The sequence below is a fragment of the Suricata suricatta genome, chromosome 11 (genome assembly GCF_006229205.1).
Source record: "Suricata suricatta isolate VVHF042 chromosome 11, meerkat_22Aug2017_6uvM2_HiC, whole genome shotgun sequence".
Taxonomy (NCBI): Eukaryota; Metazoa; Chordata; class Mammalia; order Carnivora; family Herpestidae; genus Suricata; species Suricata suricatta.
This window is the reverse complement of record NC_043710.1, coordinates 53,411,002-53,425,133: the sequence shown is the minus strand read 5'-3', so window position 1 is coordinate 53,425,133 and position 14,132 is coordinate 53,411,002. Positions and strand designations below refer to the sequence as shown.

Here is a 14,132-nt window from a genome sequence, read left to right as displayed (position 1 = left end):
AATGCATACTGGTGATTATATTTCTTTGAAGTTCTAAAGCAGGTGAAACTAATTTATAATGATAGAAATGAGATCAGTGCTTGTACGGGGTGGGGTGTGTGGTTTGGCAGCAAAGTACCAAGTGGGAACATTTTGGGGTGATGGAAATGTTCTATATCTTGATGAGGGTGGTGGTTATACAAGTGAGTGTGTTTGTCAGACACACTGAACTCTGCACTTAAGATGGGGACATTTTATTGTGTGCAACTCTGCCTTAAAACGTTTCCATGCTCTATTTTTATAAATGTCAAGGAAAGGCAAGACTCATCTATGGTGATAAAAGTCAGAAGAGCTGTTACCACTGTGGGGTGGGGTGAGGTGTAGTGGTGATGATAGTATTGACTGGAAAGGGGCAAGAGGGAGGAAGTCTTCCCAGAGTGTGGGGAATGTTCCATTTCTTGATTTGGGTGAAGAGTTACTTAGATATGCACATATGTAAAAGTTAACCGATCTATATGTTTATTTATATATTTTGCTGTATTTATGGTATGTCTCAGAGAAAAACAAAAAACTAAAACCCCTCTAAAACCAAACCCATGCCTACATCCCATCCACAAAGATACTGATTTAATTGGCCTGGGATGGGGCTTGGGCATCAGCAACGTAAGTGCTCCCTAAGCGAGTCTAACGTGCAGCCAGAGTTAAGAACCAGCGTGCTATGTGAAGGGAAGGGGGAAACTTGGAACATGAAAGAAGGATTGCACAAAGCAAAGGCAGTCGTTGGACAAGAGACCAGAAATGTGGCAGCTGACAAATCGTTCTGGGCCTTGCAGGCCACTTTAAGAAATTTGAACTTCATCTTAAGAGTCATGAAAAGCTTTTGAAGGGTTTTAAGCAGGGAGATGACTTGGACAGATAATCAGCTGGTATGCAGCAGCATTGCCTATAGTTAGCATTCCTGCTGATTGCTGAGGAGAAGAGAATTTGGAATAGTTGAGGAGTCTTGAAGGACAGGTGCTTGATTAGGCGTGGGGAGTGAGGGAGAGTCAGATGTCCAGGTTTCTGACCCCGGCAACTGGAGAAGTAGGAGACTCGGGGAGGAACTAATGAGTTTAGATTTAGTTCATGTTCCTGTCAGACATCCATGTGGAGGTATTTAGTAGGTAGTTTGATTCTATGGGTTTCTGAGGGTTAGAAGGGAAGCTTGAAGCAGAAACATCATCTTGCTTTTTGGGGGGAGTTGGCAATAACTAGTCATTTTTTTAAATGATAATTGAAGCTGTGAGGAGGGATCAGATCCCTCTTGGAGAGAGAGTCAGTCCTACGAAGAGAAGAGAGCCTGGGAGTGAACCTAGATTCCTTAAAACCCCAACATTTAAAAGTCAAGTCTGGAGGAGAAACCTGCTTTGCACATTCATGAAAACAGATTTATTCATTCAGCAGATCTATAGTGAATACCTACTGTGTACCAGGCACTGTCTGAGTCCCTGGGGATACCAAAGGGAACAAAAAAGTCCCTGCTCTTGTGAGCCTTACTTCTATTGGAGGCAGATGGGCAGTAAACAAATAAACAAATAAGTGTATCATGTGCGAAGTGGTGGTAGGTACTCTGAAAAAATGAAAAAGATGTGAACTCTGTCCTCAGATATCCTCGAATAACTGCAGTAGTAAGCTGACTCAAGTAAGGCCGGAAGAGGTACAAAGTCAGGAATGCTGGCGGAGCTCAGGGGTATATGTCATCATGTTGCGTGTTGGAGCTTTATACACAGTCAATGCTGTGAACTTTTGTTTCCACTGAGGGCTTTCTTTAATTATATTTCCTGTAAATTAAAAAAAATTGTTATTGGAATATTCAGATCACAGGTTAGAGTGAAAATATAATTATCTCTCATTATAATAAACACATATAATATTTTTTAGTGTTTAGTTTTGAGAGAGGGAATGGGGTTGGGTCAAGGAGGGGTGGACAGAGAACCTAAAGTTGGCTCTGTGCTGACAGCAGGCAGCCCGACATAGGAGTTAAACCCACAACATATAATATTCTTATTTTTATTTTTTATTTATTTATTTTTTAAATGTTTATTTATTTTTGAGAGAGAGAGAGAGAGAGAGAGAGAGAGAGAGAGAGAGATTGAGAGAGAGAAAGAGAGATTGAGAGACTGTACAGGCATGGGGAGAGGCAGAGAGGAAGGGAGACACAGAATCCAAAGCAGGCTTCAGGCCCTGAGCTGTCAACACAGAGCCTGACATGGGGCTCGAATTCACAAACCACAAGATCATGACCTGAGCCGAAGTTGGTTGCCTAACCAACTGAGCCACCCAGGTGCCCCACAACATACAATATTTTAAAGCATGCTAGTAAGAACTGTAAGAATCTTTATTGACCACACACACATTGTAGGCCAGGCTTTTTTTAAAACTTTATTTTCTTTAGGGCAGTTTTAGGTTTACAACAAAATTCAGAAGGAGATACAGAGATTTCCCACATATCCTCTGCCTCCACACATGCATAGACAACCCCATTTTTTTTTTTTTTTTTTTACCAAGGGCGAGCCTATATGGATACATCATAATCACCCAAAGTTCATAGTCTGTCACCTTAGGGCTCAGTCTTGGTGTTATATGGGATATTATTATTACTCTTTTGCTATGTTCTCCGTAGAGGGAGAAATGGGAAGTCTTTTGTGTCTGTGCTTCTTGGGTAGCTGAAATCAGTGCCTGCTTTGTCTGTAAGGAAAGCTCTTCTGAATTCCTGCCCCTGCTGAGAAGAGCCGGGCCTCTTCTTGGATATGAAGACATGATGTTCGAACAGGGGCAGGACCATCCCCCAGGAGGCTTGCTTTCACTTAGCGTGGGGATGTGACTCCTCTCTCCTCTCTCTCCTCTGTGGCTAGACCTAGTGTGCTGTGTTCCACGTGGGACCTTTTTTGCCAGTTCCAGGTCCCAAACTAGTTCCCTTTCTCATTCTTTATACTTTTGTGTAGAGGGTACTTTCTCCTCCCCCCCTTCCCTAGACCCCCAGCCTCATTCCTCTGTGCCATTTTATCTCTTGGATCTTATGGCCCTTGGTCCACTCAGTCTTCCCAGGGCTGGGACTCCATCTTAAGAGTCTTTTGAGCCCTTTCTAAGGGTAAGGGTAGATTCTGATCCCATCAAGAGTCACTGCTGGTCAGACTTGGGGGCTGGGCGGTGAAGTGGAGAAATTATTCTCAACCAATGAGGCAAATTCAGCAGTTTTCAGATTCACTTCAGGTGCCAGCCAAATGGTAAGGAACAGTCTGACCAGTGCCCTTCTCTTTTCCTCATCTGTACCTTCTTTGACTGCTGTTTGTCTCACTTCTTTCCCTTTGGGCTTGTGTCTCATAGCAGACAATCCATTGTCAGGCTTAACTGTGGTGGCTTTGCTGCACGCCTACAGATACGTGTTCAGGAATTCTCTTGTCTTTGGGGGAGATACAGTTTGTTATGAATCCATTGGTGCACTCATTCATTCAGCAAGCATTTGCTGAGTTCATACTTGACAGGGTGGATGTTAGTGATGGTGCCATCCTAGGCTCGAAGGGATAGGGTGAGTCAAACTTAGTCCTTGCCCTTTTCTGGATGTGGCATGCAAACAACTTCGAGCATGAGAATTAATACAACAGAGTTATGTATGAAGTGCTTAGGAGCATAGAGCAGTAAATGATTAGCTCTGCTTGGAGAAAGGAGAAGAGGTTTGAACATGAGGGAAAGACATTGTGGTTTTGGCTGCCAGCGGTTAACAAAGTGTGGTCTACAGACCATTGGGGTCACCAAGATCTTTTCAGGGGTCCAGAAGGTCAAAGACATCTTAATAATAATGCCAAGATGTTATTTGTCTTTTTCTTCTGTGTCTACATTTGCAGTGATGGCCCAAAAGCAATGAAGTAAAACTACTGGGACCTTAGCAGGCATCAGAGCAGAGGCCCAGAACAGCACTGGGCGTGGCATTCCTCACCAACATGCACTCTGTTTAAAAAAATTTTTTTTAAATAAATAAGTTAAAATGTATTAATTCTATTAGATTGTGTCCCATGAATACATGTTCTCTTTAGTGTTCTGTGTGATGAAACAGGAAGTATGCATAAACCACTTCGGCTGTATGTAGAATTTGATACTTATTTCATTTTAAAAGATTAATTAAAATTTTTATTTTTTTATTGAATTTTTTAAATGTTTATTTTTGAGAGAGAGAGAGAGAGGAGAGACAGAGCATGAGTGGGAGAGGTACAGAGAGAGAGAGGGAGACACAGAATCGGAAGCAGGTTCCAGGCTCTGAGCTGTCAGCACAGAGCCTGACACGGGGCTAAAACCCATGAACGGCGAGATCATGACCTGAGCTCAAGTCGGGTGCTTCACCCAGTGAGCCACCCGGGTGTCCTGATGTTTATTTCAAGGAAGAGCATTTGTGCCACTGAGCTATGAGTTGAGCTGCCTCCTTTTTTCAGGGAACACCATTTTTCTGTGAAAGAATAATTGACAGATAAACTATACTTACTCAGACTCACATATTTGGCACATACTTTCTTAAAAATGAATGAAGTGAGTCTGCTATTAAAGGAAAACAACTGGTAGTATTTATTGCCAATGATAAAATTAGTTTTCATTTAAAACTTAGAATTTTGGAAAACTTGGATCTGCCACTGTGAGCTTGACAGCTGCCCCAGATTTAAAGGTTTTCTGATGTAATTAGTGGTGATATTAATAACTGTGATTATTTTGATATTGTAGAAATGAAATGGGTCAAATTTGGAAGTTTCCATGCGACCAGTGCATCATGTTACAAAATCACTCCTAGATAAAAGATCATTCGAAGTGCAAGATAGACCAATAGATTTTAATGTAATAGAGTACGAAAAGTTCATCTGTATGGTTTCAAATTTCACATTGCAACTAATCTTTAATAAACCTACTACTTGTCCATTTTGATGTGATATCAGAGAAGAATGTTCACAGATATCTGGAAGATTATTAAAATATTCCTGTCTTTTTCAACTACATATTACAGATCAAAACAACACATTGAATGTGGAAACAGATATAATAAGACTACAACTGTCTTTTATTAAGCCAGACATCAAAGAGATTTGCAAAAATGTAAAAACAGTTCCATCCTTCTCAGAAAACATTTTTTTCCAGGGGTCGGGATGGCTTATTTGGTTAAGCATCTGATTCTTGATTTTGGGTCAGGTCATGATCTTATGGTTCATGAAATCGAGCCCCACATTGGGATCTGTGCTGACAGTGCTGAGCCTGCTTGGGCTTCTCTCTCCCTCTCTCTCTGACCCTCCCCACTTGGACGTGCATGTGCACACATGCACTCCCTCTCTCTCAAAAATAAATAAACATTAAAAAGTTTAATAATAAAGTTTATTTTTGAGAGAGAGAGAGAGACAGAGCATGAGCAGTGGAAGGGCAGAGAGAGGGGGACACAGAATCTGAAGCAGGCTCCCGGCTCTGAGCTGTTAACACAGAGCTTAATGTGGGGCTCAAACCCACGAACTATGAGATCATGACCTGAGCTGAAGTTGGGTGCTTAACTGACTGAGCCACCCAGGCACCCCACAAAATAAATAAACTTAAAAAATGTTTTTCCAAGAAAACAATTATTTTTAATAAAAAATCTTATTAAATTAATACATAGGAGATTTATTGGTCTAAAATGAATTAGTTGCTATTATTAGAATTTGTATATTGATTTCTAATATGGTAGATATTAGTTTTGGGATTTACAATTTTTATGTGTATAAAGGGGCCCTGAGACCAAAAAATTTAAAAGCCTGTTCCTGTGCTATTCTTTTTATTTACTGTTTTCTTTTATGCCTAGGGAAATCCTACACATAATTGTTAGTTGTTATTTAGTTATTCATTCAAAAAACATCGACTATCTATCTATCTATCTATCTATCTATCTATCTATCTATCTATCTATCTATCTAGAATGTGGTTTTTGCTTGCTGCTGGGGACATGGTCCCAAGTCCTTATGGATATCGTAGTTTGATAGGGAAGACAAATGAAACAGAACTGCAACACAGTATGATAAATGTTATTGGTGATAGACACATAAATGCTGTGGGAATACAGGCTATTGTCAGAATCACTTGCTGATTCATCTGGAATATGTGACTGATCAATTTGGTTGGGTTGTACATACTGTGTTTGATTTTTCATCGTCTTTAATAGGGAGAGTGGCTGAAGTTAGCAGGGAACTGTTCACATGTTGCTCTGAGGAAAGAAGGAAACTACACATGTATTGATTGTCAGCTTCTTGCAAGCCCTGTGCTATGCTAGGCGTTGGAATAAATGTGGTCTTAATTTTCACAAAAACCTTGTCAGCAGAGATAATTATCCTCAATTTGAAAATGAGATGTTGGAGGCTCAGAGAAGTTGAACATCCTGTCCAACATCATATAGATGTAACTAATGGAGCTGGGATTTTGTCATATGTGTTCTGACTCCAAGCCCAGGGCTCTTTTATTAAGAATGTGTTGCTAAATGGGTGGATCTTCTAAGGTATTTCCAGATGGCTCTGGGAAACCTTGCCAGATTGAAATGTAGAAGAGAAGATAGAAGAGGTTTCAGGAAGGAGAGAAACAGCCTAGTAAATGCTTGGTAGAATGAGTCATTCGTGAATTTTGGCTAACATGGTTTTTCTGGATAGGATTCTATGGTCTTATGGGACATCAAGATTTTGTACTCCTTTATTCTCAGTCCCCTAAATGCTTCTCTATGACAGATGATGCCAGCAGAAAAGGTTACGTGTCTGTCTGATCAGTTTACAAACCAGAGCCTAGCATTTGAAGCCTAAACTTCTTGGACCTGCCATGGACCTTTGGGAGAGTGGCTATCTGACCTTAGGCCACCGATGTCCAGCCTGGAGGTCCCCAGTCCTTAGAGCTCAGCATTTAAACTATTTCTAGCATTTAAAAAAGCTTATTAGGGGCACCTGGGTAGCTCAGTCAGTTAAGTGTCCGACTTGGGCTCAGGTCAGAATCTTGAGGTTCATGAGTTCGAGCTCTGCGTTGGGCTCTGTGCTGACCCCTCAGAACCTGGAGCCTGTTTCAAATTCTGTGGCTCCCTCTCTCCCTGTCCCTCCCTGTTCTCTCTCTCTCTCTCTCAAAAATAAATAAACTTAAAAAAAGTCTATTAGAAATTGTGCTTTACTTATGATAAACCTGTTTGTGGATACAGGCTAATGAAAAGATTGTATTTCTCTGCTTTGAGTCAGAAATCTGTCAACCTAATGTGGTTCAGGTGTGCTACCTAAGGTTTTCTAGAACAAGGGTCAGCAAACTATGACCCTAGGATCAAATCCAGCCCACTGCCTGTTTTTGTGAATAAAGTTTTATTACACAGATAAGCTCATTTACTCATGTTTTATCTATGGTGGCTTTTGTGCTCTATGATAGAGTTAAGTAGTTGTAACAGAGACTATATGGCTCATAAATCCTGAATTATTTATTGTCTGGCCTTTTACAGAAAAAGTTTGCTAACCCCTAGGGTAATCCTGATTCTTTCTGTTGTGGTACTTAACACACAGTGTTTTAATTGCCTTTCTCCCCTACTTTTAATAATATACATATACATATACATATACATATACATATACATATATACTTAGGTTTATTAATTTAATTTGAGAGTGAGAAAGAGGCAGAGGGAGAGTGCATATGAGTGCACTGGTGCTCACGCAAGAAGGGGAAGCACTGAGAGAGAGAGAGAGAGAGAGAGAGAGAGAGCACGAGAGCGAGCAAGCATCCCAAGTAGGCTCTGCACTGCCAGAGCTCAATGCAGGGCTCAATCTCATGAATTATAGCCTGAGCTGAAATCAAGAGTCAGATGTTTAACCAACTGAGCCACCCAGGTGCCTGTCCCTCTTCCCTACTTTTATAACTAAGCTCCTTGAGAGCAGGGGCGAGATCTGACTCATCTCTCTTTATGCCCCATGCTGAATACAGAGCCTGACCTATTAAGAGCATTCAATAAATGTTGTTTAAATGGGCTCATCATTTGCTGATTAAAAATCTCTGATGGGCAAATTTTTTCTCATTTTGATAGGCTATTATATGTGCCTCTGATAACACAAAAAGAGGACTAAGGGAAGGAAAGCATTATGTTGGTTATGCTAATCCCAGAGCTGTGTGCCTCATCCATGAACCAGTCGTTAGTTACTGCAATATCTTTCAATAGGTAGCTCATGGATAGGAGTCTATAAATTAAATAATCATGTCAGGAGCTCTTGTTGGTGAGGAAATTGAGAAACAATGCCTTAATCTTTGGTTGCATTCTACCACCGACACTTTACTCCACCTTCCACTCTCCACTCCCAACTCAGCAGGACACATGTAGAAGAATATACAGTTATATGGAGGTATTTCTTTTGCATGTATAGTATTCATCTTACTTGTCTTTTTTTTAATGTTTATTTTTGAGAGAGAGAGCATGCATGCGCATGAGCGGGGGAGGGGCAGAGAGAGAGGGTGACATAGGATCTGAAGTGGGCTCTGTGCTGACAGCAGAGAGCTAGGTGTGGGGCTCGAACTCCCTGAACCTCGAGATCATGACTTGAGCCAAAGTCAGACTCTTAACTGATGGAGCCACCCAGGTACCCCTTACTTTTGGTCTTCTATAAAGCCATTTCTTCAGTGTGCTTCTTACCATCTGTGACTTCTGGAAGATGAAACCACCCTAGAGCTGTTTGGTCACCTTGGCATAGTCAGCTGAAGTACCCACCTGGGAGTCAGTAGACCTGGGCTCTCTCTGGATCTCTTCAGCTGTCTTTGATTTGGGACCCAACAGTTAACATCTGTGAGCTCCAGTATACAACATGTATTTATTGAGTCACATCTGGGACACTTTACACATTTAACATGTATATCCCTCCTTCATTTTGAAAAGGGTTTGAGCAATTAGTGAGTGACAGAGAGTTGACTTGTCCTGTCCATTCCCTGTCTCTGACCAGCAGTCAACTGAATGATTAAATGGATTGGAGTATTTCAAGTCTTTGATCAATGCCTTGTAGAAGGCTTCACAGTCACAGCCTCTTTACCCTGTCTTTGTTTTCTCTCCTGTGACAGCTTCTTCCTTGGGAGTAATCTGAGGAGTTTTTGCTGGAGAGAAGGTATCAAGATCAGGGTCAAGATCAGGGAAAGAGGAATTTTAGAATCTAAGAATTGGAAGACATATTAGAAGCTTCAGCTAAAATATCTTTTTCAGATAGTGAACATGAGGCCTGGAGAAGGGACGTGACCTCATATGGTAGAGCTAAGACTAGATGCCAGGCTGGACCACCGTGTATGTGTGCATGATGTTTTACACGGTTCTAAGAGAGGAGTAGGTGGCCTCGGTCCCCATGGTGGTTTTCGAGTTACATGAATGACTGTGCTGGTGGGTGGAGGAAGCTGCAGTGTAGACCTGTCACGCTCTTGCACCCAGTGTGCTCAGGACCTTAGATGTCTGAGCTATTTGCTGACTGTAGCTGTCTACAGGCGGGCATAGCATGTGAAGGGTTTCTCCAGTTTGTGTGGTTATTATTACCAGCAGTGACAAAGTGAATGAAAAGGAAAACTACATATTATTTTGGCATTGCAATGAATGGGCTCTCTTGCTGTTTCTAGAAAGATTGTATTCACATGCATTTATTTATTGACTGATTAAAAATGATGGTATTTAGCTTGAATATGTACTTCTTTGCTTACTGGTAAGGCTAAACTTTTTTTTCCTGTGTTCACTGGCTATTTATATTTTCTCTCATTTGTATTTTTTCTTGTGAGTTACCTATTCGTGTTGTCTAGATCCCCGAGAATTCCCAGCCTTATGCTTGACTTTCCCGCCATGGAGCTATCAGGATAATAGAACATTGTCCTTAAATGGGAGAGCTCAGCACATCCTGGGTTAGAGAGTTGAAGACTGGATGAAACAGTTTTCTTGCTGTATAAATAGCTATTTAAGTGGCTACATGAGGACTGAGGTGCTAGAGGCTAAGGACACTGAGACAGGTGGGTATCAGAGGCCGGCAGTGCCCACAGTAATGTTGTCTCTTGCTTTTCCTGTACAGAGTTTTGCCGGATTGACAAGCCCCTATGCCACAGTGAGGATGAGAAGCTCAGCTTTGATGCAGTCCGCAGCATCCACAAGCTGATGGACGATGATGCCAATGGTGACGTGGACGTGGAAGAAAGCGATGAGGTGAGCTCTCTCCCCCTGCCAGGCTCTCTTCTCTTCCCATGTGGACAGTCCCTGAAAGCTGCCTTGACACTCTTCCCCATGGAGAGATGTTCTTCATATTGGCTTGTTCTCTAGGAGCTCCCTCCGGTCAAAGGGGGTGATTCTCAGCAGAACAGCCCTGGAGGAGCCAGCCTGTCTGAGTGCAGTCCCGCTGTCTGTGTCTATGCCTGGACTGACTCCCATATGCCTACTGGCTAGAAGCACAATGCTGACTGAGCTGTGCTGTTTGAGAGGGAGAGGGAGTCCCGAGATTGGTCTCCACAGTTCTCCTGAACCCGCAGTCCTGCTGCAGATGGAGGGCATCAGTCTGTACTTACTATGTGCTCAGCCCTGTGTTGGCATGTAGGAGAGATGTCAAAACAGGCATTATCTTGCCCTTTGGGAGTTTACATTCTGCTCAGGAGGAAGAAACACATGTTCCTAGAAAGATCATTCTGAATTCCAGGCTGCAGTTGCTGGGAAGTGGTTGAGTGGTCCAGATAGTAGGAGTGAGAGGAAACTCTAGATGGAAAAAGCTCTGTTATTGTTTCACCTTTTGGCATTACTACGGTTCCAATTCCACAGAGCCCAGAATGCACAGTCATCATGTGTGAAAAGATTGAAAGGTTTCTGTTGATTTCAAGCTCAATGTGGGCCAGCAGTTTGGTGAATCTGCCAAGTTATGCCAAATCTTTAATAGTGACATGGTGTATGTCAGGAGAGAGAGGTAAGCCTAGTTTTGAGTTCAACCTTGGATCTCACACTGTCAGAAGTGTTTGGAACAGAATGAGCCTAGACAGAAAAGGGTGACCTGAATGCTGAAGGGCAGGGACACTAGAACTTAGTATTTATAGGTGCTTATTATGTATGTGCCTGACACTGTTGTAGACATGGGGTTGTGGCAGTAAATGGGACACACACATCTGTCCTCCTATCATTTACAGTCTAGTGAAGAAACTTGAGCCTGGGAAAGAACAGATTCAGGAAATATAATTTCTATCTTCACATACATTAGGAGTGGAGGAATCAGATTTAAGTAACGACAGTGATGACAATGAAAACTGCAGCACTAGCTCTCCTTTATTGAATTCTTATTCTATGCCAGGTGTGGTGTTAAGCTCTGTGTAGTTACTCTTTTACCTTTCATAACAGCCTTTTCAAGTTGGTATTATTGTCAAGGACTGGAGCCTTGGACAGGTGAAGCATTTTGCTCAAGGACACACTGGACACGAGCGCAGTTCTGATTTCAAAGCTCGTGCTGTTAAGTACTGATATATTGTTTCTCTTAAACTAAAGGCAGGACCAGGACCAATATGGGAAAAGTATAATATTGGCATATTCTTCTAGAATAAAAAATCACCTTATAGTGCCATCTTATCATGGGAAAGGCTTCCTTGGTAAGTACATAGTGAACTCCCTGTGACGTGAGATGGGCAACTAGAATACAGCGCTCCATTGACTGGTTAGCAGAGGTGACCTTGCATTAGGTTGAACTGGGTGATGTCTAAGGAATTTATAAGAGGAGAAATATAGACTTCCTGGAACAGAAGCAAACATTTGGGTAGAGTGGACCGGTGGGGCCGCCTGAGCGGTAAGTAGGGAGCCAGCATGAATCCAGATGTGGGGGAGCTGGGTGGGTTTGGTTGGATTGAGTGACTATGGTGGAAGACCACAGGACAAAAACCTGGAAAGGAAAGTGGGGCCCAGGCGACTAGGCTGAGAGATGTATACTTGTGGAACCTGGCAATTGTAGGTTCTTGAGCAAGGACAACAGCCATGATGAAAGTTTTGGTTGCATCTTGAAGTGGCACTGGCCCTCAAAGGACCTGGATTTTGTTGGTTCATGCTGGAAATGGAACCATGTTCCTGGATGTAAATGAAGACTAGAGGTTTCCTGATCTCTCTCTGGGGGCCTGGCCACAGGACTGGGGGAAGGGTGGCACACCAGTTAAGAAGGTGATATGATCCAAGATCCACAAATTCCTGGATATCCTTGTCACCTGCTCCTTCTTTTTTCACTTTCTGCTGAGTTGCTTTGTCAATGAGGGGAGGAAGAAAATGTTCTTTTTAGAGGAATGTTACCACAACAAAAAGCTCATCAGCACAAACTGTTCTAAAGTAACACAAAAGCTGTCACCCTTCTCTTTCTTCGCTGTGCCAGTGGTGTGCTGTTCTTTTTCAGGGTAGCTTCTGCCTTGCCTTGGCTTCAACTTCTCTCCCGCAGGCTCAGGCCTCTTGTGGTGAGAGGGGCCTGCCAGTCTGGGTTTTCGCCATCAGTCACAAGCTACTGTCTTTGAAAGAGAAAGTAATGGTAGCGAAGTATGTGTGCTTAAGTCAGTCTAAACATATATGAGACAGCCTTGGAGTTCAGGTTCTATCTGGCACGTTGGGTGGACTGCTCAGAGCTTAGAATATTGGCTCATGGGTGCTGAGCAGAGATGAGACCCTGGTGGTACTGGCCATGATGGACCAGAGTTTTTTGTGACCATTTGAAAACACCACTGATTCCCCAAGGATCTTAGCAGAAGTCTGAAGGAATATCTTTAGGCCTCATTTGTTTAGCCTCATATCAGTAAGTTTTCCAGGTAACTGAACTATAACCTCAGTTCTGGATCTTTTAACATTTTAGCCATTTATGAAATATATCTTTCTCTGTATAGATTATTGTGAACAGAGTGTTAACTTTCTTTAGCTCATTCAGAACATGCCATCAGTCCTCTTCCACAACTACCCCAGGGCCTAGATTCCTTTATGCATTGTTGTGATTTCTTCTTATAATTTCCCTGTCTCTTCTGTGATTCATCCTCATTTCTAATTTCTGTTTACTCCTCTCTGGGCTATGAAATTAGATGTATGGTAAACTGAGACTCAGCAGACATTTTATAGAAAATATGTAATTATCGGCATGTGGGGCAGCCAAACAAGACTACCTTTGCTTGCTTCTGTCCTAGTTAGCAGAGGCTGAGGATTGTGGGCTCTTCAGATAAGCGAGATGGCACTAATGGTGATGATGCCCTTCTTGGCAAAGCTGGGAGGGAGTTCTCCCAGCCCAACAGTGTGGAAATTCATGATCTGCATTCTACTGTGTTCTACTGAGACCTCTGGTGGGGACACTGCCCATGGGCAAGGGCACGTTACAGTGGGATGGTCCTGTCAGGTTGTCCTGACAGTTTGAGGTGGATGGACAGAGGTTGTCTAAAACCTCTGTCCCTACAACTGGACCTGACACTTTGAGAACAGTGGTATTTTCTTCTCTGGAACCTACATGGAAAATCAAGGGTATTTATCCAGCCACAACACAAATTTTTGTTGAATACCTGTTATAGGGCTATGCATTTCATAGAGATTGCATTCTAGTGGTCTGTATGTCACAGGCAATTAAATGAGAAGTAAACTTCTGAAATTAGGAAGAACTGTGATTATAGTAGTTCTGTCACTTCCCCTTTAATTTTCTCAGGTAAAATGGCCATTAATGATTTCAGCCCTTGCAGGGCTATTGTCAGAATTCAGGGAGAAAAGTGCCGGTAAAGTTTCCAGCAAAAATATCTCCCCCAAACTCAACAGAAACCAAGCAACTTAACAAAAAATGGTAAAAGATTTGAATAGACACTTTATCAAAGAAGATATATGGATGACAAATAAACACATGGAAAGATGCTCAGTATCACTAGCCCTTAGGGAAGCGCAAATTAAAACCACAGCACGATAGCACTGTGCACTTATCATAATGGCTAAAATGAAAAAATGGATACCACCAATTGCCAGGCAAGGAGGTAGAGCCACTAGAACTTTTGCTTTTAGAGTTTCTAAGGAAGTTAAACACAATTCACTACATGCTCCAGCAATTCTAGTTCTAGGTATTTATCCCTATAAATAAATGAAAGTTTATATTCACAGTAAAACTTGTACACAAATGTTCATAGCAGCT

General features: G+C 42.1%; 1 protein-coding gene across 9 annotated transcripts in view; it reads left to right on the top strand.

Moving 5' to 3' along the window:
* Positions 1 to 14,132, top strand: part of STIM1 (stromal interaction molecule 1) — a 181,669-nt gene that overhangs the window by 87,175 nt on the left and 80,362 nt on the right. For all 9 annotated transcript variants that reach the window (XM_029956161.1, XM_029956159.1, XM_029956160.1 and 6 more), the window contains one exon: positions 10,056 to 10,186. In XM_029956161.1, coding sequence (XP_029812021.1) covers positions 10,056 to 10,186 — 131 coding nt within the window. The remainder of the gene's footprint in view (positions 1 to 10,055; positions 10,187 to 14,132) is intronic.